Below are 26857 nucleotides of genomic sequence, written 5' to 3'. Positions count from 1 at the left end.
CTGCCGCCGCGACGGTCGCAAGGTATGTCGTTTTGGAGAATAGCGTTAAATATAGGTTAGGATTATTTCTGTCGCGTCGGCGCACAATCTAAACACATTACACAGAACCGGCGTAAACTCCAAACGTTTATATAGTTAATCGATTACTTATACTAATTAGATCGTGTAAACTCGTTAAATTTTAAGACCCGCGGTTAATATGTGCAAGATCGTACATTTAACTCTTTTAAAGTGGATGTAGTTAAGAATGATTAAAGTGATAGTACTAGGAGTGTTGGCGCAATGTGTTTTTATACAAGGCCAGTTTGTAATAGGTAAATATTTATATAAATCTTGTTGTTTACTAACATTAGGACCGTGTTCATTAGAAAATGACTAAATATTTAAGATGTACCCGTTGGTACATTTCAGTAGTTTCTTGTGAATGATATTTGTTTCTGTCCAAATTTGAACCTTAGTCATTACCTTACTATGTATGTATATCAAGAAAATGACTGTCGAGTGCCATAATTACTGGTCTACAAAAATATTACTCATATGAAGCTTGCAAAATATATAACTACCTAAATAAATGGAAAATTACTAATATGAGATTCCCGAAAGTAAATTGTTCGTTTGTCCCATTACTAATGGCGGTAAATTTACAGTAAGTACCATTCTTTTATTTTCCTATGTTATACAGTACTTACCTACTGCAACGTCTGGGAAGTAGGTACCTACCTACAGTTAACAAAAAGTTAATTGAAGTGTTAACTTGCTACTGACTTTGACCGAGTGACTGAGCTCCCGATATAGATCAATATTTTCTCTTGCTCAATTTAAATGATTTCGTTGTTTAAACAGTGTCAGATAACTTAGAGGCAAAGATCTTGAAATGTGGTAAACATAATTATTCTTTAAATATTTTAGAGTTTGACTAAGATAGGATTTTTTTTTAAATAAAATCAAAGGGGAAATAATTAAGACTTGAATTTGGGATTGAATTTTTTTTTGCCACTTCTGCTCGAACTAAGTGACGGGGTGAGGATATTCCTGATATATACTAAATAAAATTTACTTTTCATTTCAGGTGGTTTATTTTATGAAGGAGATGAGTTGGACGTGACACTGACCAACAGTGCTGAGCACTTTGGGTTCCAGGTGTTAATCAGAAAAGTGTCACGAAAGGGAGAATTGATAGAAGCTGGAGAACACGTGTGCAACCTCGCCAATGTGAGTCTATGAAGAACCAAAATAATACAAATACGTCGTCCCAATTCGACATAGTTGACAGAAGTTTTCAAAATGCTAATTTAATGTTTTATATTTACTTAATAGTGTTGTAATAAATATTTTGCATTAGAATTACAACACAATTTACTTAATAGTGTTGTAATAAATATTATGCTGGAAGTTTACATTTCGTATGACCAAAAACGTGGGTTAAAATAAAAATCGAAAGGATCCTAATCAAACATAGACAAAAGGTTAATTTGGAAAAGCCAAACCTCTCCAATTGGTCACTTAAATATGTAGATGGTAAAATAGTTGCATTTTGATAATGTTGCATTGGAATTTATTTTTCAAACCAATTTCTAATAATTGTATTGCTCAAAAGCTGTACAGTGGCGTTTACATATTGAATCTCGTGAAGTATTAAGTATAACCAAAATCTAATTCTTTTTCAGGAAGGTGTCATTGGTATCATTGACGGCACCAGCGGGAAAGTCACCGCACACGTCCAAGCGATATGTGACTTGTTGGACATTCCACACATCCTGATCGACCACAATGACTTGATCAAGGAGGACTGGTTCCATCTCAACCTGCATCCCAGTCCTCAGGCTTATAACATGGTAAGAATATAACATCATTAAAATATTATCTAAAATAAATCTACTAACAGAAAGTAAATAGGTATAACAGTCCCACAACGCGTCCGAGTAACCGCTCTCATGTAACAGAACTACAACCGTAACGTACGTCTATCTTGTTTATTTTTTTACATGCTAAATATGTATAACTAACTAACTAGTTTGCTATTGCCATCTTTTTATGCATCATATGAGCTGCAATGCCCATTAAGAGTTAAGCGCAGACGTGAAACCGATATGAGATTTGTTGGATATTCCTATGGACGTAGGTAGCGGCTCTTTATCCTTAATATTAACTAAATGTTGACATATTTTATCCCCAGGTCATATCAAAGCTAGTTGAATTGAAGAAATGGACAAACGTCACCATTATGTACGAGAAGGGCTACAGTTTGATGCGGGTGAGCGACGTGCTGGAAATGGCCAGCAAGACCATGACTGTCTCCATTCGAGAACTTAGTGGGAAGGATTATAGGTGGGTATCTATTTAGCAGTCATATTTTTTTTTTTTTATTATGAACGGGCTTACTCATGGCCACAGACAAGCCGAGGCGTAGACGTGGCCTCCGATGGAGCGAGCTCGCCCAGAAGGTGCCTGTTCACTCTTGATTTGAAGGTTGCCGGGTTTTTGTTTATTAGTAGTTTCTAAAAGCAACTTTGCTTTAAAACCGAATGTTAAGGTGTGTGGAGACACATTAAGGATTATAGGTGAGTATCTATTTATCAGTCATATTTTTGTTTATTAGTAGTTTCTAAAAGCAACTTTGCTTTAAAACCGAATATTAAGGTGTGTTGAGACACATTAAGGATTATAGATGGGTATCTATTTATCAGTCATATATTTGTTTATTAGTAGTTTCTAAAAGCAACTTTGCTTTAAAACCGAATGTTAATGTGTGTGCTTTGGAAGCAGTCTAAGATCGGAAACAAGTCTTAAAGAATGGCTCTTATGTTTAATGACATATATCGACCTGCTTGCAAAACAATATTATGTTTATTGTAACTTATATTATTACACTAAAATTGCCTACTGGTTTTTTTCAGAGACGTCCTCATAAATTCGAAAAGAAACGGATACACGAATTTCATCGTGGATTGTCCATCGAAGAAACTAGAGCAGTTCTTAAAGCATGCCCAACAAGTGGGCTTGATGGCCGATGAGCACTCTTACATATTCTTGTCGCTTGATTTGTTTTACAAGGATTTAACTTCGTACAGATATGGGGGCGTCAACATGACTGGTAAGCTTTTTTATTAGCCTATACTTTAGTAGTAGTATACCCACTGATTAATAAAGGCCTCCCCGCTTTTCCCCATCCGGCCCTGTTCTAGCTGTTTCACATCATTCGTCGTAGTACGCGTAAGTCGTCCCGACGTCGCCTTTTCAGTCTGCTGCTACAATACCACCAGCACTCAGCAGCCGAAAATCGTCCATTGCTCAATTGGGTAAAGGCTACGAGAACGGTATGTTTTTGCTTCCCTCATTTCTCTTTTTTTTAGGATGTCCCGTGTTACGACCTTCCGCCGTGCCGTAGCGGTTGTTCGAGAACTGGGATTTTGAAATAGACATCTATTAGACATCACCAAACGATAACGATATGTTTAAGATCTAACCTATCAAATTTGACATTTGCGCGATTCTGGGGATACGCTCGTGAACGATTTCCACAGGATATGACTTAGAGATCCAACTCACATCTAATAGATATCTCATTTACTCTACCTAACTAACGTAAAAGTGACATTGGTTGCTCGAATTGCGCTGCAAAAGAGAACTAGTTGATATCTTAACTATAACGTATCTAGAATGGATCTAGGTACGTGTCGTCTCTTGTGAATATCTTGAAGTTCGAAAACGGCAGTGGGTCGTTGCTGTCGCACCCACCGTAAATAACGTATCGTATTTTTGGGTTTGGTTGGGGTTTGATTGTTTTAAAATGAATTCCTATTTTTTCAGGTTTTATGATATCCAAAACCACTGACTGGACGATTGAGCAGAGTTACAATGAAATTAAACAATACCTGATACATGATGCTGTGAAGTTGTTAAATGAAACTGTTAAAATGGTGAAGGACATGACTGTAGATCCTGGCACTGTCAACTGTGAAGATTACAATTCCTGGGATTACGGGTCCTCTATTTTAAACTTCATGAAAACGGTGATTTTTCTGTATTTTTATTTTGTTGTGCAATGTATTTAATGTAAGTAGGTATGTAAAAGTACCTACTCGTATGTCAATTTCTAACTTAGGGCGGAAAAACTACCTACGCATACATACATTCAAGTTCCTGTTTTGTCATACTAAATAATGAACCAGGTATCACAGGATGTGAAATTTAAGAGTAGAACTTTATTTTGTTATTTCTCCTGAAACTTTATTTATAATTTCCGAAAGAAAAAGTAGCCCAGATGTTTATATTCCATTATTTTCTTTTTTGTAGAATAAGATTGAAGAATCAACAGGACCACTAATATTTGATGAATTCGGTCAAAGATCAGATGTGCATATAAACATTTTGGAATTAACATCTGCAGGTAGTCAGCAGGTAAGATTTTTTTAGAAGGGAGTGTTTTAAATAGACATGAGTTGAGAATTACCTATTCGCACGTGTTTCGTACGACGACGTTTCATAGTACATCAAATTTATTTTGGTCCTTTAAATTTTCGAAATATACACGTAAATTGCTAATTACCGCACTAGTGCGATAAAGTATTCATGTTGACTAGAACTTTTAAAATATTACGACACCTCATAGAAATTGCAAGCTCTTGATAGTAAGTAGTAACCACATCACACAGAGTACAACAGCATATTCGTAGTTAGCTACAACGGCCATTCCTGGGTCGATTATTGTTTAAAGCGATTAATATTTTTTTCTACTCGTGTACTTTTATCTGTCATTTACATAGTCACGAACGAACATATAAGGGCATACATTATTAATACTCCTTAAAAGTCTATAGTCTATTGCCCAAAAAAGCACTTGTGTCGTTTTAGAGACATTACGATACGGTAAGCTAGTGCAGGGTAGCAGGTGCCACATACCGGTACATTGCTACCAACGTGACAAACGATTGAATGCATACGGTTTTTATTAAAAAAGAAACAAATTTGTACTGAGTTCATTGCTACCAACATAATAAAAAATACTTTTATACCCTACAGCACCACGACCCTGGTGCGGTGCGGTAGTGTGTAACGGCTTTTAAAAAAACATAACCATAGACATTACTCGTTTGTTTCTCGTTTCCCGCCTTTCCCGGTAATTTCTTGTTCTTTGAGTACTTTGCGTTACTATTTGTTTTGCGTTCATAAAAAGTGTTGAAAATGGACAAAGAGGACAACATCGTTTCTACACCTGAAGAAATATCCGCTGCAGCACAAGCAGCGACCGAAAATTTGTTGCCTAAATACTAAACGCAGCACCTATACGACAAATCTTACGAGAAGTTCATGGCGTGGAGATTGGAGCACAAAACTTCGTCATTCTCTGAAAACGTCTTTGGTGTATTTTCAAAGACTAATTGGAAGCACCGGATCAGATTTATCTCTTAAGCAAGGTTGGTATATGTTACAAAAAATTTTGATTTAGGGTACACAGTACAACGAGCTATTTATGTACATTTTATATTTTTGCATTGAAACTGAATATTATTTAATTCTCCTTTTTCTTGTTACAGGTTGCAGTAATATTTGGTATTATGGGTGCTTGTCGCAGACAACAGTTACATACATATAGTAATTATACCTACTATCAAAAATTTACATTGACATTTTCATAAATAAAATTTTGTTTGTAATTTTTTGTATTTTATTTAATATTGCCTACTCATAGAAAAAGCATTGTATGCAACGTTGTATAAGTAGTCAAAAAATGCTCATGGCGTATTTATTAACAATGTTCGCCTTCGGCTCACATTGTTACCCACGCCACTCACATTTTTTGACCTCTCTTATAAAACTATTGCATAAAATACTATAATGTTCCTCTCTACTAATACATACCTACATATTTTCATGAAGTTTATGATACAGAGGTATAATGATTTTTTTCAGATGGGAGATTGGGACTTTAAGGAGAACGATATTACAGTAAATCGACCGTTGCTCTTGATGCCTGACATTACCGGAGAGTCCATAATGAGAAACCTAACATTTAAAATACTCGTTGCAATGGTATTTATACTAAATCATTCCCTTGAGAGTAACTTAACAATCTTAACATGCTTCAAAATTAGCTGATACTTACATATACTCGTACATCGAACATGAACATAGAATAGGCACGCCCTGAAATAAACATATAACAGATGGATTTTAAAACTTTAAGCATCGTTATATTTTTTATAGTTACCACAGATTGCAACTACCAAGTTGGGAGTGCTAAATAAATTATATTTACTCGTCATCTTATGATTCTAGGTATCACCATTTTGCTACCTAAAAGAGTCTGCCACAACGCTGACGGGTAACGACCGTTACGAAGGTTTTGCTATCGACTTATTTGAAAGACTGGCTGATGAATTAGGATTCCAATGCGAATTTGAAGTGACAGGTCTCAAATATGGAGGCTGGAATGAGACTCTGAAGGACACGGACGGGATAGCTGGGGAAATCGATCATGGGGTCAGTCCAACATAATTATTTAGGTACATGTTCCAAGTAAATTTTCATGTAAACTGACATAGTTCCTAACTCTCAATGATATTGCATTATTTTCAGAAAGCGGATTTCGGCATTTGCGATTTTACTATAACATCAAACAGATTAAAAGCTATTGACTTCTTAACACCATTCATGTCACTCGGCATCGCAATTCTTTACCGTGAGCCCAGTAAACAGCCCCCGGCAATGTTTTCGTTCATGGAAGTATTCGCACCGGAGGTGAGGAATTCCGGTTTATGTTTTAGTAATAACAGGTTTTATTTTGGCATGTTTATGATTATGCGTATTACAGTTCGCGCACAAAGTCTGGGGAACTTTGAACGTAGGAATAAGCGGAAGTATTTGCAAACTATCGTGCCCCTGGGGACGTGAATCAAGCAGGCTCCTCTACGATTCCTCGGACTTTGTGCGTGAACTGTAGTACAAACTGACGGTATGGTGCCAGTGACGAAATACGGCAGGTTTCCTATTAACTTAGGGATTGCAGAGATTAGAGACTTAGAGAGTGGCAGACCCCTTACTACATGGATGTCAGTTATTAAAAAGGATTTCTCCAATAACAATTTAGATCCAGTGACGACCCAGCCGGCCTAGCCAAGGTTACAATCGCTATCGCTTCGACAGCGAAAAACTTTATGTCTCTCTATCTCTCTTCCATATTAGTGCGAAAGTGACAGTTGCGTTTCGATCGCTACGGAGCGTTAGCGATTGGCGTCTTGGCTACGCGGCCAGAAACGATATCTCTGGAGAAGGAGGATTAGGAAAGCCGACCCTAATTAGAAATGGGACAAGGCCGAAAGAAGAAGAAGAGAGAAGAACTTAGAGATTGCCTTTGAAAATATTCGTTTAAAATATTTTCAATGATAACTAAATAAAAGCATTAACTTGGATTCCATTTGTAATGTTTTAGAACTAGTATTTTCCTCGTAATAAAGTGAAAAGTTGAGTTGCACTCTGCAGTACCTACAGTTTGTTTGCCTGTCATGATTAGATATAATCCCTTATATTGCTATTTAAATTTTTCGAATCAGTCCTGGATTCTTTCGCTTAATTGTCTCAATATAAACAACAACTTTGCTTTCGTAATAAATAACTATTGCTTAAAAATTTCTAGGTTTGGTATTACATGGTACTGATACAACTACTTCTCGGGGTGATTATGATCCTGGTGGGGCGATTGTCGCACAAGGAGTGGCAAAACCCGCAGCCCTGTATCGAAGACCCGGAGGAACTGAGCAATCAGTTCAGCTTTGCCAATTCCGTGTGGCTCATCATTGGCTCAGTCATGCAACAGGGTTCCGAAATTGCCCCGATGTAAGAAACTTCACTTCAACTTTAAAACGAGACTCCGTCGAATGAAAGAAGATGCTGATAAATACAAAAATTTTACCAACCCTTTTCTGTCTGTCTGTCGTACTTTCTGCTTGTATGTCTATCCGCGGCATTTAGATTAATAAAAATAATTAACTAGAGCCTTTGTGGAAAAGAGAAGTCTTGGAATATAAGGGAACCAATACTTATATGACTCTTTTCTTTCCGCAAAGACTATTTTACAGGCCAATTCAGACGTGCAACTGACATCAAAACGACATTTGAATCATGTCAGTTAATTGTCATTCGCGCGTTCATTTTGCTCGGATTTGTCCGTGCATGTATTTAGTGCAAGCGAGACGCACGCGCGAATTACAGCTAACTGATGAATTAAATATCATTTTGATGTCAGGTGCGCGTTCGAATTGGCCTGTTTGTGAAATGGCTTTTGTTTACAGCGCCTTTGCTCCACGCATGATAACGAGTATATGGTGGTTCTTCACTATGATCATGGTGGCATCGTATGTTGGGACCTTGGTGGCCTTTCTTGTAGTGGAGAAAAATGTTTTGCCCTTCGAAAATGCGTATGATCTGTATGAAACTAAGAACATCATGTATGGTGCCAAAGATACGGGGTCAACTATTCAATTTTTTAAGGTACCTAATTCTTAACTAATAAACGAGCTTTTCTGGACCTGGTTTTATTTAAAAACAAAGCATTTGCATTCCGATAGTACTATTTGGTGAAATGGAACTGCTCGTACGGTCCAGAATGGAACTCTTCTATGACAAAATATATTTAAAAGTCTTAGTCATAGATGCACTATGTATGGTTGTAAATAATTAAATGGCATTTTGAACTGTTTTGTGAAGTTAGTTTTTTTTTCTATTAAATATTATATAATACTTTTATTGTGAAATGTACATAAATCTTATTTATTTGATACGTAACTATTTTTTGTATTAAGATATAGATAGAGCATTAAAAACTCAAGTCAAACACTACCATTATGTTTATTTTTAAAATGTATCCAAAACATGTTTTAGGACTCACAAGATACTACATACAAGAAAATGTATGAAAAAATGGTCAAGAATGGTTGGAATGCCCCCGGTAACGACGAAGGAGTACAGAAGTAGGTTTCTTTATTCTATTTTTAGGTACCCCTGTTATCAAAAAACCTGTTTTTATGCTTATTTTAACGTCAACTACTTTTACTTTTACAGTCATAATGTTCTGGTAACGTCTGAGCTCCCTCATTGATATATGCTGTAATTTTCCCTATTTTTCGATTTGTAGCAGGGATTTTTGAATTTTATGAATTATAATATCGTTAGAAAGATATCGGTAGCAAGTTTCTGTGTTTTATAATATTTACGAGTAAAATATGATTATGATTACCTACAATGTGTTCAGTCTCTAACTATACTAATTGGCCTAGCGCTTTTATACGTTAAGAAAAGCGCTAAAATATCTCCCTAAAAGACTGTTTTGAACTGTTTTATTTTTCAGGGCAGAGACTATGAATTATGCATTTTTTATGGAATCGCCTTCCATTGAATATTACAAACAAAGACATTGCTCGTTGATGCAAATTGGTGATCTGTTAGACTCAAAGAGTTATGGCATTGGAATAAAAAAAGGTATTTATAAATTTTCTGAACCGTAAAGATACACGAGAATTATTCAATACTTAAGTAATTATTAGTCCGCAAGGAATTCGGTTTATTAGGTATTTTGAGAAAAAATAACACACCGCGGCAACAATACTACAACGTATTAGGTACCTAGTATTTTTACTAAGCACCTAAAACTTATCCAGACAACAATCTCGCGGTGTCAGTACAAATCTAGTTGTGTTCTTGTGAATGTGGCCTTTCTAAATTTAGCAAGGTTTTTACGAACCAACATCAGTTATACTCGGTATTATATGTAGATATATTTATTAATTAGATTTTATTTCAGGTTCTCCCTATAAAAAAGTAATGGACGATGCATTACTGAGACTTCAGGAAATCGGAGAGTTGCAGAAACTGAAAGATCTGTGGTGGAAAGAAAAAAGGGGAGGGGGAAAATGCGGGGTAAGCATGTCTGTAAACTACCTAATTTCAGGTGAAAATTTTTCACTGAAAATCCTCTACATAACGGCACCGACATAGATTTTATCGCCTACAGATGCCGTTGTTGGATTAAATTAATTCATAAAGTATTAATGCAAATTTGCAGCTGGGTGTATCTTGTATATAAAAAAATTACCCCGCATTTATACATTCGTGCGAATGGCGAGGCGACGAAAGAGGCGAATTCGTTTTTTCTGCGTTCACATGACTGGCGCACCATATTCGCCACTTGCAGGAATGTGTAACTGAGACATTTCACGTTGTTCTACACGATATTGATTAAAAACGTGGTTTTTTGTCATTACAGCAAGAGACAAAAGAAGAGGAAAAACAATTAGGGATGAAGCATATGACAGGGGTGTTCGTTGTCCTGGGAGTGGGCTGTATACTCGGCATTGTCATTTCGATACTCGACATGTTGTGGGGAGTCTTCCAGCGGTCTGTCAAATACAAAGTAAGTAAGACGTCATTATTGTGTTGCCTCGTAATATTTTAGGTTTTCGAAGTCAACAATATATAATATATTGTGTTCTCATTATGTCCATCTGTCAATGATCGTAGTTTAATTAGCTCAAAAATATTTAGTAGGTACTCTACTTATTACATCGAGAAAGTATAGGTAAAAAGTTTATTTTTTACTTCTTATGTTTACAGACTACATTCAAATACGAGCTGGTTGAAGAACTGAAATTCGCCCTAAAGTTTAGCGGTGACGTGAAGCCGGTGAAACGCCCAGCGAAGACCGACGAGTCGCCCGAGGCCGACGCCGTGGCCGAGGCCGAAGGCAAGGACGAGCTGCGGTCTCTGCGCTCGCTGTCGGTGCGGTCTGCGAGCACCCGGAGGTCAAGAAGTCACTCGCATAGCTCTCGCCATTCTCCTTCTGATCTTAGTGTCCAATTTGCCAGGAGAAGGCGGTATTCTCCGTGATAGAAGTAAACAAGATCTAAATTATTCCTGGCTATTTCCTTGTTATGTCGCAATTAGTACTATGACAATGAGACAATTTCACTACTTCGTTAACCTTATGCCTCCTCTACTTAATATAAATGCCGCATATTTTCTCAACTTGTATTTATTTGCTTGGTAGTTACTGATGACGCATTAACTAATAGTATTTCATTCAATTCGGTACAAAACAATGTATCAAAATATTTTCAATAATGATGATTAGTAATTGGCGTTCCGATGATGTCCGCATATTATGTACAGTCAAAGAATTTAAATTCCGACCCATTTCGTACTTTGTCACAGTGACAATCAATATGAAAGCCGCTAGAGACCTCATACGGTTGTCACTGTGACAAAGTACGAAATGGGTCGGAATTTAAATTCCTTGACTGTACATACATCGTTAGGAATACTGCAACATGTCTATGAAACGCTGCACATGGCGTTAATGATATATGTACCTAATAACGAGTCCATTTTCTTCATAGTCAAATTAAATGGATCTAATGATATATATTATTTTCCCTATAGATCCAGTTTCTAAATGTGAACATACATTTTGGATCTTAGAAGAAAAACTTGTCTCTTTAGATGCATTTTGGATCTATTGATTGGATTTAAAGAAAAGGATTGTCTGTTTGAGAGAATATTTTAGAAATGAGTTACAATACAAAGGGTTATTTACTCATTTAGTTAAAAGATATACCGTCGATTTATTTGTTACTAATTTATTGTTAGTAATTATTTAATTTTATCAATAATTAAACAAGAATTTGTATAATATATTATTATTCCTATAATTTAAGTATATTATATTAGTTCTAAAAAACAATGAGTTTATTTTGCTATTCAAAATTAGGTTTCTACAAGTTATTTATACAAGAAAGTGCCTATTTTGCAAATACTAATAAACTTTTTATTTATTAATTAACATTGAATACTTATAATGGGACATAAACCCCCTTAAATAAATGGTTATGAGTGTTATGACGTCATTAATTTCTCTGAGCCTTAGAACAGGCGATGTTGTCCGCTGTGATACATGGGGCATTATGTCCTGGCCTCTTATTCCAATTGCTTATAAAGCGCAAGAGAGTCAAACTCATCACTCAAGTCAATAGAACACACGTTTTTAACATTACCTGTAAGGAAGAGACGAGCGCTAAATAATTATTAAATATATGCACTTGCTGATTACGCGTATAAGTTAATGGGCATTTGGCCATGACCTTTTTCATTGCTCCTTTCTAAAATAATATGTAAGGGAAGGTTGCAATAGTTTCCGAGCTTACTCGTGCGTCCGTCGAATTAAGTCAGTATTTGCTAATAAGATGGGCTGATGGTACCATGTATCTTTCCCATGAGAGCACGACTATGGTGCGACAATCATGTTGCGTCGGCGGCACGCGACAGTATCAAATCGTTATTATGAGTAGGAACTAAAGGTCCCCCGAGGTTGGTTGGGGCGCAATACAATGGCAAACCCCCTTACTATATTATAGTCGAAAACTAGCAAGGTCACATTGGTCGAAAGCTATGTTCTCGATTTTATAGTAGGCACTTTATGCTGGTTTGCCCTGCACTTGCCTATGCTCGATGAGAAACAGGAATAACAACTGCAAGAGGACACGGCGCGACCGCGATCTTTCAAGCGCCGCCATTAGCCGGACAAATTGCTGAGAAACTTATAACTTCATTTGATCTCACTAAAGCATACACCGTTGAGTTGAGGTACCTACTTGACGGACTTTAACGGCACATTACTTGACATCAAGAAAATTAAATAAGTACTGCCTTTCAAAGAGCTGAAGCCCAATAATGAATTTGTGGACTGTGATAAAATGAAAGACGCAAAATCGTTAAACACGGTTTGGATCAACTATATGAACATTTGTTTGGCGCCATAGGTATTTTAAACTTTAATCGATCTATGTCACAGCACTCAATAATTTCAGAAGCGGCAATCAATCAAGTAGCGGATTAATTAATTAGCGTAATATTACACCATCTACACCTTGTAAAACAAAGTCCCCCGCGCGTCTGTCTGTTTGTGTGTTTGTATGTTTGCGATAAACTCAAAAACTACTTAACGGATTTTCATGTGGTTTTCACCTACCTATCAATAGAGTGATTCTTGAGGAAGGTTTAGGTGTATAATTTGTCAACCCGTGCGAAGCTGTGGCGGGTCGCTAATAAATTATAAAATGATGGGTTATTTATCTTATAAGTACGACCTTTTATTTCAAATTTCTTATACAGGGTGTTTGGTACATCGTTCGCCAAATTAAAACGGCAGATAGGTTGAGTCATTTGCTATCTTCTCATGCCTAGAAAAACAAAATTGGCCATGGTTCTTTTTTACAGCGCAAGTAAAATTTGAAATTTACAAAATTCTGGCATAGAAGTAAAAAAAAAAACATGAGCAAAATTAAAAATTTCTAGGCCTGAGAAGATAGCATATGACTCAACCTATCTGCCGTTTTAATTTGGCAAACGATGTACGGTCAGCCAAGAAAGTGGTCTACTACTTTTCGACTCTATCAATCAGATGAGAGAGTCGAACTGTACCAAACATCCCCTATTATATATATTACGTACCAGGAAATTCGACAAATCACCATGCAATTTGTCTTTTTGGTACCAAGTTTTGAACTCTGATCTGTTCTTCGGTTCCTTCGTTAGAGCGTTAGGGCACCAATCAAGCTACGCCTATTTCTTATGCAACAAGCACGGCCGAGTCTACTCAAAGTCATTGCGTGAGCCGGTGCAACGTGACCTCAAGTTCCTTAATAACTTTGCGTAATTGAAGATAGCTCTTAAACCGGCTCTTCTTAGCTTTTTATTCGGTAAGCAATTTGATTGACACTCCAGTACAGGGCAGAGACAGCACATTTCTCAAGCCGGGTGTTAATTAGCAGTTGACGCGAGGAGTGATGCGTGGCGTGTGTCCGGGTTTTTGGGTCGACGCCGAACGTGTGACGTAATATGGAAGGGACTAACTAATATTTGGGAATGTTTTTATTTACCTTCTGTTTTTTAATCCGGAAAAATCTATTGAAGATAGTCTCATCGGCGAAAATAAAGTCTTCACTCATTAAAATTGGGAAATTATTAAAAAACAAGTAAAGTAATGAATCCATAATACTATGTCGAGGAACTCCAGTACACTTACTAACAAAATGTTAAATGTTTTCTATTGTTTTTTTTTAAACACATCTTCAAATTAAGTTTTTTTATGTTATATTTATATTTTCAATAAATTTACAAGCTCATTTGCTAATAAAATCATCAGTACGTTGCCTTGCTGAATTTTCTCATTCGTGCCATTTGCACGGCATTGCTCTGCCGTCGGCTATGCAAGGTATGCCTCGAATGGTGCGACACAGAACGTTCGGACGGCGTTGGTGCATTCAGGTTATTCTCGGCCTCCTTGCGGGACTCTTCGTCTTCGACTTTGGACTTCTTAGAGCCCCCTGAGCCACTCTCAGAAAGTTCCCTGTGGCGTACAGGCTTGGTGTCGCTGCTACCGCTGATGATGAACTTTATTTCAGCTTTTAATTCTTCCATAAAGGACACCTGAAATGTAAAAGAATTTTAAATACTTAATTTGTTAATGTGTACCAATACCAATGTGTGGTGTGGCTTATCAATTCTTTGAAAATACGTTATGTGGAAAGGCGTTGTTTACAAAATAACAAATGAAAATGCCTAAGCTAAAGATAATGCTAATAATGATAATTATAAAATAATATTGCTGATACTGTTTAGCGGTAAGATCGGCTGTTATTCCCTGTATTGTAAAGCACATGTAAATCAAATTAAAATCATTTAAATCATCTGTAAAGATGCACAAGGCCTAATGATGATGAAAGCACATGTATTGAAAAGTGTAAAAAAACATTTGAATTTGGATGTAGGAATAGTAAAATCTTTGTATTATACTGTATACATGTCATTGCCAATGTTATTAGCACTGTGTTAAAAACTTTAGGATTACATTCAACTGAATTAGTATTTCATGCTGTTTCTGAGGAAGTTCATTATGTTATGAGTTAACTGTTAGTAGATATGATAAGTATTATAGGTATATTACGTTACGATATTTACCCTTAAGACGAACTGATAACTCGGCAAGACTAAATTGGCGGGGGCAGAGGAAGGGGTTACACTGGTTCATGCTATTCTGATAAAATAAAATAAAATAAAATAATTTCAAGTGGAATATAGGTAGACAAGCAAAACGTAATTATCTGTATACTCTAAATTTTTCTACCTATTTTATCGGAAAATTAGGTCTTAGATCCACACTATTTGTACAAGCCTTTAGATGTTTAAATTGGAATAAGTTTATGATTACCTACCATTAGGTATATATTTGATTTTCTTATCTAAACAGTCAAAGCTCTTTGTTTGTATTGTCATATATAGTAATTGTGAACTCCTTAAATTTCAGAGCTAAACTTATTTTTGCTATTAACTGTCTTTCTAACATTCAAAAGTTCGATTAAAAAAAACTGTGTGAATCCAAACATGTCTATATGTAGACTAATGCAAGGAATCTTGAAATGATAGGTTAATTCTTACATTTTCCCTATGTGATATCAGCCATATGTCAACAAGCATCTCGAAAATAGCGCAGATGACGGCCAGGCCGGAGCCAGCAGCGAGCACAATGAAAACTCCTCCCACGTTCGCCAGCACCAGAGGCTGGGCTTCAGCGCTGCCCGCATCGTCGTCCTAAAAACATCATCTTGAAGTTTACATGTATGTAAGAACTTTTAACTTTTTGAGATATGTTATTCTTACCATCATAAACCCCTATATACAAATTCCATCCGAATTCTAATGAGAAAAACATGATCCTACGTGTCGAGCTCGATTGGTAGCTGAGGAGCGGTAGACCCTCTGACTCACAAAAATTCCTAATTGATCGATCTTGGTTTCTTATACATACGACGCTGTAGTTTCTTTGAATACGTTTAGTCATTTTATATCTCTCCAAGTCTCCAACATATTGCAATGATTTGTTGTATTGATTGTTTGAGTAACGTAAGAATTCATTTTGAGAGCATTGAATTGACTCTTATTTTATGAAGCTAAGGCTATAGTAATAGGTAAAATAAAGTAAAATATAAATCGAGTATACTGACCGCACACGCGCCTCCACCTCGTTTCTCCTTCCACCATTTGTCCTTCATTCGCGTCAGTTTACCTTCTTCTTGGAGCTGCAAAATTGATTCGCTCATGGGTTGCCGAAATGGACTATCTGAAATGAACGAATTATTTATAAGTCAATCACTCATTCACCATACCTACTGTAAATATATGTAGCTGTAATGTAGAATAATCTTCATAAATTATCTACCAACGCCTTCAAAAATGACTTGCCACTTTTACGTTGCAGGCCGCGTAGCCAAGACGCCAATCGCTTACGCTTCGTAGCGATCGAAACGCAACTGTCACTGTCACACTAATATGGAAGAGTGATAGAGAGACATAATGCTTTTCGTTGTCGAAGCGATAGCGATTGTAACCTTGGCTAGGCCGGCTGTGCTGCGTCTTTGAGTTGTACGAAGTTGAGTAAAATAATAGTAAGGTAAACGTACCGGTGCTCAACGCAGTCCCAGTACATGTCATCTTAAAATTTAAGTTATTGTCAATAGAGGTGACAGCAAGGTGTCATCTATTGGGCATTACCATTTAGAGCACTAGTACGTTTACCTTATACAGAGTAGAAATAATAGTATACAGTCAAAGAAGATTGCCGATTCTATGACAAATCTAGATTCTTACTTTTCTTCATAGCAATTCCATAACCCTTGCTGTCAAGTAATCCTCCGACTTGAGCCACATCACAATTTCTTTCTACCATGTATTCAATTGATGTCGATTCCATCAGAAATGCATAATTTTCTTCCGTCGATTTTGCTCTGAAAGTACCCTACTAGTGATTATTACAAAAGGGATTAACTACGTTCTTTTGTTTTTAAATCGACCTCCTTCGATAAATTAGAACATAGAAAACTATGGCTGTGTCAAGACTGTGAAGTTACCTATCAGTGTAGTATCTAGATATACATAAGTATTTCACAATTGTACACAAATGTACAGTGTAAAGAACTCTGAATTAACACTACGCAACATTATTTAATTTTGATTCAAGTCAAGCGGACTAATCAAAGTTATGCCCTTCAGTGAACTTTTTATTTCGTGAATCATAAATTGTAAATGATGATTCTCGTAACTATAATAATGTCTGTGATGTACATATTTATTTAAAAAATACCTTGCCAGTCCTTCATCATTAGTAGACGTTTGGTACTCAGGATGTTCATCCATGTATTGATACATTTTCTGGTACAGCAAATTATCGGATTCCTGAAATTAATGTTGGCAACTTATAACTACTTTCAAAGCAGGACAGGTGCTGTATTATTGAATTTTGGACTTCTCGAGAATCCTTTGTTAGGTCAAGTACTTTCACCGGCTTCATATATATGTTAGTTACTTACAACTTGAATATACACTTACTTTAAAGAATCCCAATGTGGCACCTCCCTTTTTGGCTCCGTACGTTATGCCGTATGGATTATTTGCCAAGTCTTGTACTGTTTTTATAGCATAGAATTTAGACTCCACCGTCAAAAATGCCGCCAAGTTTGCGGTGTATGAAGATACCATGATTAAAGTGAAGAACCACCACATACTCCCCGCCATTCGTGTTGACACCGCTCTGAAATAACATTATTTTAATAAGTTTCAGTAGTTATGTAATAATTATTTAATTTGACATATTCAATTTATTAGAACTTGTACAGCTATGAACTATATGATACAATAAATTTTGCACGAAACAAACGGTAACTGTCAAGTTGATTTTGAAAATGAGCATAGCATGGTTTGATAATATAACAGAGCATAGACTTTGATAATTATCGTTTTCTAGCCCCTGCTAGCTTCCCTGCTGTCTTCATCGACTAAGTAGTTGCTAGATCTCATATATAGAATGTCTGAGCAAAGTATGAAATAAGTTGTATTTTATACTTTGCTTTGATTTGTTAAAGAGTCTTCTCAAATGTCTAGGTATTACCGGTAATATACCTATACATATTCTAAGATAGTTACATTGGAGCAATCTCAGATCCCTGAGTCAGCACACTTCCTAGAGTAAACCAAAACGAATTAGCCATTGTAAACTGGTTGTCCAAAGTCTCTGGTTCTTCAATACATGGATAAGGATTCTGCCATTCCTCTGGAGCTATCCTTCCTAGTAGAAATAGTAATAGGGAGACTCCGACGTATGCTCCAGCTAGCCAGCCCCAAACCTGAAAAACCATGTGTTAAATGGTTTAATTTCCCGTCGTTTTGTAGATACAATTATTACCACACGGGATTGTTATGGTTCTTGCTAATTTGGATAAACTATATAGCGTAAGTAATGAACAACCGATTTAGTTAGTACCATATATGGCGCAACAATCGCGAAGCGTGATGGTGCGAAGTTCCTGAATTCTTGAATGTGATTAAAAGACTGCTTACCTCCAAAGAAAATGGAGAAATGAAAGAGAACAAGTCTGGTGGCTGTTTTGTCGGTTTTTTGTACAAAATAGTAATCCCGAGGTTCATGAAAGGACTCGTGAAATCTACAGCTTTTTGACGCGCCGCTGTTATTGTCAAATCAGTGATCGCAAAGTCCGCTCTCTGAAGCACAAAGAAAAAAAAAATTATGAACAGCGATACTGGTTCTCTTAGCTAAAACACAAGTTATATCAAATAAGTGCTGCCAGTTGTCAATATGGGTAGCTTCATTCAATGTTGTTTTTCGTGGTTCATCGCTTCGCCTAACGCTATAGCCTCTGACTTTAGACGTCTACTTGTTCAAGGGATTCGATATTAAAAGAGTTTAGGAAGTTTATAAGTACATAAATGCTTTTCCTCACCCCGTCCATAACCTTCTCCATCATACCGTTCCACTTGCCCGTCTTCTTATCCAAGGACCCATAAACACCATCAGCCTGTATATCAAAGGTATAGTTGAACTCGTTCATTTTGGCCAACTCGTCGATGAGCTCAATGCCGAAACCTTCGTATCGATCGTTACCTTCTAGCTTTTTGGGGGACTCTTTCAGCATGCCGTAAGGCGCACTCTGGAAGATGCCATAAATTATTGGTGGACTCATTCACATCTACACATGTAGCTTATTGTAAAAAACAGTCGAGATTTCCTACATATTTATAAGCCTTCTATATATCTTGTATAAGAAACCAACTCTCTACGAGTTCAAACCTCTTTCACTTTCAATAGTATAAATTATTGGTATCAAAAGCAGTTCGAAGCTTTCGCGGTTCCTAGGTCATTTTACTAGGGCTTAAAGTACAAAGACCAAACAAAGATCGTACTAAATTGTATAAGCACCTATTATGTAGTTTCTTACTATGTACTTACTAAGGCTGTTAAAACAATGAAATGTTTTCCTTTCATAGATTCCGAGCCTTCTACTTCTGCTGCTGGTATTATGACTCTGGTCTCCTTATATCCTTCCTCAATGTTCCAAGTCGCTACCTTCATAAAAAAAAACTAATTACTTAGTCGATTTGAAGAGTCGGACCAAGCTAGGCACATACTTTCTAGTGACAAAGTGTGGAAGTGGCACTTTGTAGCTACAAAGTCGGTGCAGAATTAGCTTTTAGCTTAGACGAATAGGTAGATATTTAACAAAAGTATAAAAATTAAAAAAAAAATTCGTCATGTGTACCGTTTCTATGCCATGTGCCATAAGTTCGAGTATCTCTATCTCAAAATATGAACGTAGTCCATCGTCGTCGAACTTGATAAGGCCAGTCAACCCTTCAATTTCCATCTGTAGAATTAATATTAATAAAAAGGGTAAATATTGTGTTTTCAATCTGTCAATCAATTTTGGGGTTTTAATCCAAAGATTTGCCGCGTACATTTCTAGCTTTTGACGCGTGGCGCTATTACATTACGTACATCTGTGTACATCGTATGTATATACAGTACACAGCCGATAAAACAGCAAGAGAATGAACCACTAGATGAAACCGGTTGATCTTTTCCTAAATATACTTGGGAAGGACCTATGTCCAAGAGTAATCGTGATATGATGATGATGGTGATTCATGGGCTAAGCCATGTGCTAGCAACTAAAGTAGGTATAAATCACATTTATTAATGTGTACATACAGTTTTAAGGTTATTAAGCAGAGTAGATCCAAAAGCCCATCCCGTTCCACTCTCACAAGTGACACTCGAGCCATCTTCGAGCGCCATAGCTTTTACGGCCGCCACATATAGCATCACAGCGTCGTACATCAAAGCTAAACTGAGTGTTAGTCCATTTTCAGTTACGGCTTCTGGTATTTGATCTTCGGATAACTCTGCTACTTTTGCGTTGATGCTCTTTATATAGTTTTGAAGTGCTTCGACGCTTGGGTCGAAAAATCGAACTCCTAAAGAAGACACATATGAAAAAAAATTTAACTGCTGGAAAGTTAATAAAATTTAACTTTAAAAAAAAGGAAACACCTCTTTTATAATATGCGCTAGCAACTGATATGTTTCGATTCTTGTGAGTGCGTTTGCCTAGTTACCTAACTAGATGTTATTTTATCAAGAAAATTACAGTGACGTCGCCTAGTTAACTCTAGTCACTGTCAACACAGCTGCAGTCGCGGCATTCGCAATCAGAAACTAACTTTTTGTAGGTTGTTTGTGAATTTATACTGCTAGTTTTCTTTCATAAATCGCTTTACCTGTTATATTAGATCCACCGTACTTAAAGGGGTCCAAATCAATAGTCTGGAAGTCTGGATTCATTATAACATAGCTGTGTTCATCAGACATAATTCCCACTTGTTGTGCCTGTTGTAGAAATGTTTCTAAAGTCTCCCTTCTGCAGTTGACGAGGTAATTTAGAGATCCAGACTTTTTTATCGTTTGTAAATGGGATCTGAAATAATGATGCCATTTAACACCCCGTTTCGTATTCGTCGTTTTTACACTAAGTTGTTGTTGTGTCTTAGGTGTATAAAACCTATATAGCGTACAGCCGTACAATTGCGCTATGTAAGCAAATGACGTGATTAACAAATATAGTTAGAAAAGTGTCTGAATTGTCGTCATCGCGGCGGTCGGTGAGCAAGAGCAATGTGGGTCCATGTATATTTTAGAAGATTTGCACAATCTTATTAAGTTTTTAACTAGAAATGCTTACGCATTTTACGATAGCGATATCTACCGTATAAAATACAGCCTAAAATACAGGTATGTAGTTAAATTGGTGAAAAATGATTTGTAGCTTTGCCCAACAGCGATGACTTGCATCTTTTAACTATTACTATGATATAGCAAAATATTATTATTTAAATACCTACCTAAAATCGTCGCCATCTGGTAACTGCACGACAGTCATTAAGACTTCATTGCCAGCTTCCAAGTCTTGCAAAGCAAAAATGGCATCGAAAAATGGAAGTAGTTCAGCGCCCTCGTAAATGATAGTAAACTCTTCCCAACCTTTGTTGCCAATAATGTCGGCGAAAGCCTGTAAAGCAAACTTTTTTTCTATTAAAGTTTAAAATTAAATCTAAAAATATAGTCGTACTAATAAAAGTCTGCAGCGGATTTGATAACCCACGCAGTGTAAGTGTTATTTATACGTCATAATTTCATAGAAGTTTGACGTTTAAAATGACACTTGCACTGCGTGGGCTATCAAAATCGCTGCAGACTTTTTACGGTCTGGCTATATCATCTTAGCTTTAGATTTATGTTAAGTAAAAATAAACTAATCGACATCGACATGCAGGCTTGGATTTTCAATAACCAATTCGTTTAGCATTATTCCTTCCTTCACGTTCCTTAAAATTAAATGATTGAATTCTTGTTCGTTGATTACCTATTTTTGCCAGCTTATTAACTTCAACAAGCAACCAAGTATAAAATATTTTAACGTACTTGCGAATATGTTATATGGTTTGGATATAAATTAATTGCTGACCAATTCCGATTATGTGCCACTGACTGGTCCACCAATATTTGCGGTACTTCAAGGAAATCAGATATGGATTGAACGTGCATCAACGCTTTTTCATTTGTTGGGGCGAACACTCCAAAAACATTTCCCTGTAAAATATAAGTTTAAATTTCTCATTTTAGACAGAAGTAGCATATATTTTAGATTACATTTTTAACACTTTTTTCACTAAAATATAAACAAATAAAGTCATAATTACCTACATCGGGGTTTGAAAATTACTGATTACTTACTGAGTAACCTATAGGTACATCCCTGAAGTAAGTCCGTAGACTACGGATGACCGGACCCCATGTCTGGCAACTATTACTTTGGCCTTGTATTTAATATGTACCTATTATCAATTTTCTTTGCAAATCTGATACAACCTCAATGAGGTGGATATGCAAGTAGATTTGTACAAGATTACATCCTTACCTCTAAAACTGAGCACATAGCATTGTGGGCCTCAAGTACGTCGCCCGGTGTGGTGCGTACTACTTTAGCCTCGTAGGGGTCATCTTCACTCGATACAGACTCTATGGCCACGGTAAAGGCTGCTTCCAACACAAACCCACCATCGTCGCATATAGCACCTGAAAAAAAAAGTTCCTGACTAAATTCTCAAACCTCTTAACATAAATAAAGGAGATAAGGTATTTGCGACTTTAACTGAAGATACTTAAAGTTGCGAACCTTAGGTTACTCTTTTCAAAGGAATTCGATAATGTTATATTATAATCATAGATGCGTTAATACAAATTACTAGCGCTATCAGTCCTAAAAACAATAACACACCACTCACCAATGTTTTTCTGAGCTTTTCCATATGCGAAGAAACTAATTATAAACACTAACAACTGACTTTTACAATGCATATTTTAAACCCTCGCATTACCAACTTAACTTTAAATTTTAACGACATCGGTTTATTTAGGACATGATATTATATATAAGAAATATATAGTTGAGATTAATGCAATGATAGTAACGAAATTATGCCACGCAACTGCTCGTTGTCGGATAGAAATAGCCAGACGCAGCCGATTAAACGATGCATTGAGATCGTTCCAAATGATATAATAGTTTGTTTAGTGTTCTTGCGATTGTGACTAACAGGTTTAAAAATTGTGCGTATACGCTTGCGCGTGACGTGTGATAAATATAAGTTAAAACACTTACCTATTAATATTATAACGAAAAACTAAAGATGTATTTTGGTTAATGTATGTAGTTTGGCAATTCACAACTAGCTTGATTAATTTCTTTGATAGTTTATTTTTTATCGCGGAGTTCCTTTACCTTCCAGTTGTAATTGAATAAAAAATAAGTGTGCATTTTTTAACTTATAACTAAAAAAATATATGTCTCTTGTATGTAAATACGAGTAGTTACTTACCTATGAAGCGTGTAAAAGTAAACAAAGTTTTATTTCGCTTTTTTGGGTAATTGCTACTTGTAGCGACCTCTGTAACATTTCAAAGACACCAAAAGGCTGTAGAAGCCTAGAACCAGTAATATTAGGGGTGCGTGGAACGCCGTTGTTTGGGGGATAAGAAGTCGTTGCGTTTCATCTTTGTTATTGTAGATGGCGCTGTTAGTAGTATAGTCAAATATTAAGAAAAAAAGTCACTTTGACACAGTCCGTGTGTTTTATTCAGATTGTATAATTTACTTCGTGTAGACGATGGAATGGCATGAAACATTGGTTATACAGTCGGCATCAGATATATCAAAGAGTCCAAGGTGCTCAAAAAAATCTGAACACGCACTCTAATTTAACACCTTAGCCGGTCATCGGAGCGACTGTATCGATAATATCGATATTGAATGGCGACTGTAATTCATTCTACATCCCGTTTTATTTTTCAGACTAAATAAATAATGGTCGCAGTTGTATGATATTGATATTAATGATATTATTACGTTGGTATATAATACTTATTTATAGTGATGACCCTTAGTTGATATGAATTTATTTGTAGGAATGCGTCTAATTAGATGACAGGCATTGTAGGGTTACAAGGGTTTACTATACATAGTTACGTGCAGATCTAGGGCCCGATTCGGATTTTGAAATAGATATCTTTTAGATATCAGGCGACATCACCAAGATACGATAACGATATGTTTAAGATCTAACCTGTCAAATTTGACATTTGCGCGATTTTGGAGATACTCTGGAACGATTTCCACAGGATATGACTTAGAGATCCAATTCACATCTATCTTACTCTATTTGACGTAAAAGTGACATTGGTTGCCCGAATTGCGCTGCAAAAGAGAACTAGTTGATATCTAAACTATAACGTATCTAGTACGTGTCGTCTCTTGTGAATATCTTGAAGTTGGAATACGACAGCTAGTAATTAATACCAGCTTTGCGTGCCTCTATCCAAACTTTGATTGCTACAAAATTCCTTTGTATACGAAATTACCCAAAACTTTTTGGGCCCCGAAGCAAAAACACAAGACATATTATTCTAAGCCAGATAGTGAAAGAACATTGATTAATGAGCTGGGGAGGCGTAAAAACAAGCGGTTGGTTTCTGTCAAATACACAATATGACTATTTCAGGCAGTATTGACTTTGGTATTGGCTTTAAGATCAATGTGTAGAAGACCGGTAAGATGTGTAGAAGACCGGTAAGAATTCTGCTCTACTGATCTGTATGTAAGTGTGACAAACGCAAGAGTTAGAACTTGTTTAGAACCGACAAAAAACTTGTAGACGGTCTTATCTGATAGACGGTCTTCTCCACATTTAATATTTAAAACATCCGCGTTTTGAACACATGTTAACTCACATTTATAGACGGGTCTAAATAAAGGTAATTGAATAAATTTCACGTTAGACCCGTCTATAAATGTGAGTTAATATATTCTCCACATTTACTTATAGTTTTCCTAATTCGTAACATGCACAAGCTGATTGGTGCCTAAAAATATATATTAATAAAATTACTTTTGCTGAGTTATAACACAGGTAATATGAAAAATATATATTACATACAGTACTAATTACAAGTAAGCCAATGAATTAATGATATAATAAACAACAGTGAGAACATAAATCTAGAAATAAAACAATTAAGTATGTTTCATGAAATATCATGGCCGCTAAAAAATATAAATTAGGGACAACCGACACATGGATAAATTCATCATCATCATATCAGCCAGAGAACGTCCACTGCTAGACATAAGCCTCCCCCAAAGAGTGCCACAATGACCGGTCTTACGCCACCCGCATCCAGCGGACTCCCGCGATCTTTACCAGGTCGTCAGTCCACCTTGTGAATGGATTAATTAACTCAGGGAAAATTCGAGCCAAAGTTGACGGACAGTTATGAATTCATGTGACACATCGCAATTTTCACTAAATTGAAAAAAATATAAAAAGGTAGGTATTACGTATCGGGGACCGAATGAAAGATTACGATCATTTATAGACAGATCAACTGAAAGAGATGCGAACGAAAGCTATTTATATCTGATCGTTTCCATACATTATTTAAGTTTTAGCACGCGTTTTCGATATACTTAAGCCACAAGTATTTAATACATGGAGAACAAAGGCGATCTGACTCCATTGTTATTAGATAAATCAAATGGAAAAGGTCAACTGGGCTCGCGACACGTGATATCCCGGTTTACATACAAATCTATTTGGGCCCGTCGTTTGAACCCAAATATATCAGATGTTTAGCATAAATTGCTATGTAAATAAAAACAACAATCCTCCACAGATGCGGAACGATCTCAAATCAAGTGGTTTTATTTGTAGTGTAGGCAAAATTTTCATTGTTGGGAATTTATCGCGATACGATTGGTTGCGATTACCAAGCGTTCTTGAAATTGTAAGTACTGGCAATATATTGATATCTATCTATATTGACACCTAGCTTCTGCCAGCAACCTCGTCCTCGTGGTTTTTAACCTCTTTCAGGTTACTAATCATCGGTTTTTTTAAAACTAGGTCATGTTATAAAATTAAACATAATGTCATCATCTCTATTAGCGCTCTACTTAAGTAGGTAGTCACTTCGACTTAAAAGCGTGCTATTATTTTTTATCAATTTCATCTTCAGTGGCCTATTTGTATGTATTTTTATTGATTCTTTGAGACTTGTAGTGAATTATATGTAAACAGCAGCAGTAGACATAAAAAATTAGGTGGGTGGGTGAATTTAATTTAATTTGACGCATGCGTTCGTTCATTGCGTAGCTAAAGTTGACGAGTAGAATGCACCAACCAATGCAGTTGTAGAGTTTCTTAATAAGAACTTACTCAGAAGCAAACTGCTATATATCTTTGCTTATCTAAATAATTTTATTATTACTTCACTGCATCTGTACGCCCATAATTTTATATACAAAGTAAAGGTAGGGCTGTAAACCAAAGTTTTAATTATAAGACCAACAAAATGCCCCAGGGTTTAGGGTTCTTCTTGAGGAACAAACTTCGTGCATACATAACATGGTGAAGTCATACATCAAGTCGACGAGACAATTTTCCTCGCCACATAAATCCAACGTGGAAGTAGACAAGTTAATATGAGATTTCATATCAGAGAACAACGAAGCGACGCCGTTCTAATGAATAAATAAATTGCTCGCGTCTACGTTCAATCTTAGTTTAAAATAAAATTATGTGGGAATTTACATGAAAGATGGCACATTAAAGGCAAAGCTAAGTATGGAATAATACCCTCAAATGTGCGCGAGCTCGGTGCTTCTAAGCTTGTTATAATTTTATGAGTGGAATAAATCAAGAAGAACGTAACATAACTACAGACAAAAAATAATAGTACAAAGAACTTAACTACATAGTAGAACTGACACTTATGGTTAAATATTTTTTTTTTGACACCTTCCTCGGTACCGTATTGGAATACGTAGTTGCAAAGGAGCTTTAGGGT

General features: G+C 36.3%; 2 protein-coding genes across 2 annotated transcripts; one reads left to right on the top strand and one right to left on the bottom strand.

Annotated features, from left to right (window-relative positions):
• The first annotated feature begins 6 nt into the window (after positions 1–6).
• Positions 7–10898, top strand: LOC134667911 (glutamate receptor ionotropic, kainate 3-like). Its single transcript, XM_063525327.1, has 17 exons — positions 7–314; positions 1070–1212; positions 1668–1835; positions 2177–2328; positions 2898–3094; positions 3811–4013; positions 4297–4401; positions 5914–6033; positions 6280–6483; positions 6580–6741; positions 7637–7836; positions 8292–8490; positions 8881–8969; positions 9347–9477; positions 9800–9915; positions 10262–10408; positions 10609–10898. The coding sequence occupies exons 1-17, from the start codon at positions 248–250 to the stop codon at positions 10879–10881; spliced, it is 2676 nt and encodes an 891-aa protein (XP_063381397.1). The 5' UTR covers positions 7–247; the 3' UTR covers positions 10882–10898.
• A 3292-nt stretch (positions 10899–14190) lies between these two features.
• Positions 14191–22883, bottom strand: LOC134667948 (glutamate receptor ionotropic, kainate 2-like). Its single transcript, XM_063525372.1, has 17 exons — positions 22741–22883; positions 22374–22531; positions 21878–22045; positions 21298–21464; positions 20677–20873; positions 20108–20373; positions 19659–19763; positions 19349–19465; positions 18843–19049; positions 18442–18603; positions 18028–18227; positions 17434–17635; positions 17189–17280; positions 16696–16832; positions 16053–16168; positions 15487–15639; positions 14191–14478 (listed from the first exon to the last, which is right to left on the bottom strand). The coding sequence occupies exons 1-17, from the start codon at positions 22811–22813 to the stop codon at positions 14191–14193; spliced, it is 2808 nt and encodes a 935-aa protein (XP_063381442.1). The 5' UTR covers positions 22814–22883.
• Positions 22884–26857: the final 3974 nt, after the last annotated feature.

This window comes from Cydia fagiglandana, chromosome 10 (genome assembly GCF_963556715.1).
Source record: "Cydia fagiglandana chromosome 10, ilCydFagi1.1, whole genome shotgun sequence".
Classification (NCBI taxonomy): Eukaryota; Metazoa; Arthropoda; class Insecta; order Lepidoptera; family Tortricidae; genus Cydia; species Cydia fagiglandana.
Note: the sequence above shows the minus strand (reverse complement) of the source record. Positions and strands in the feature narration are given on the sequence as shown.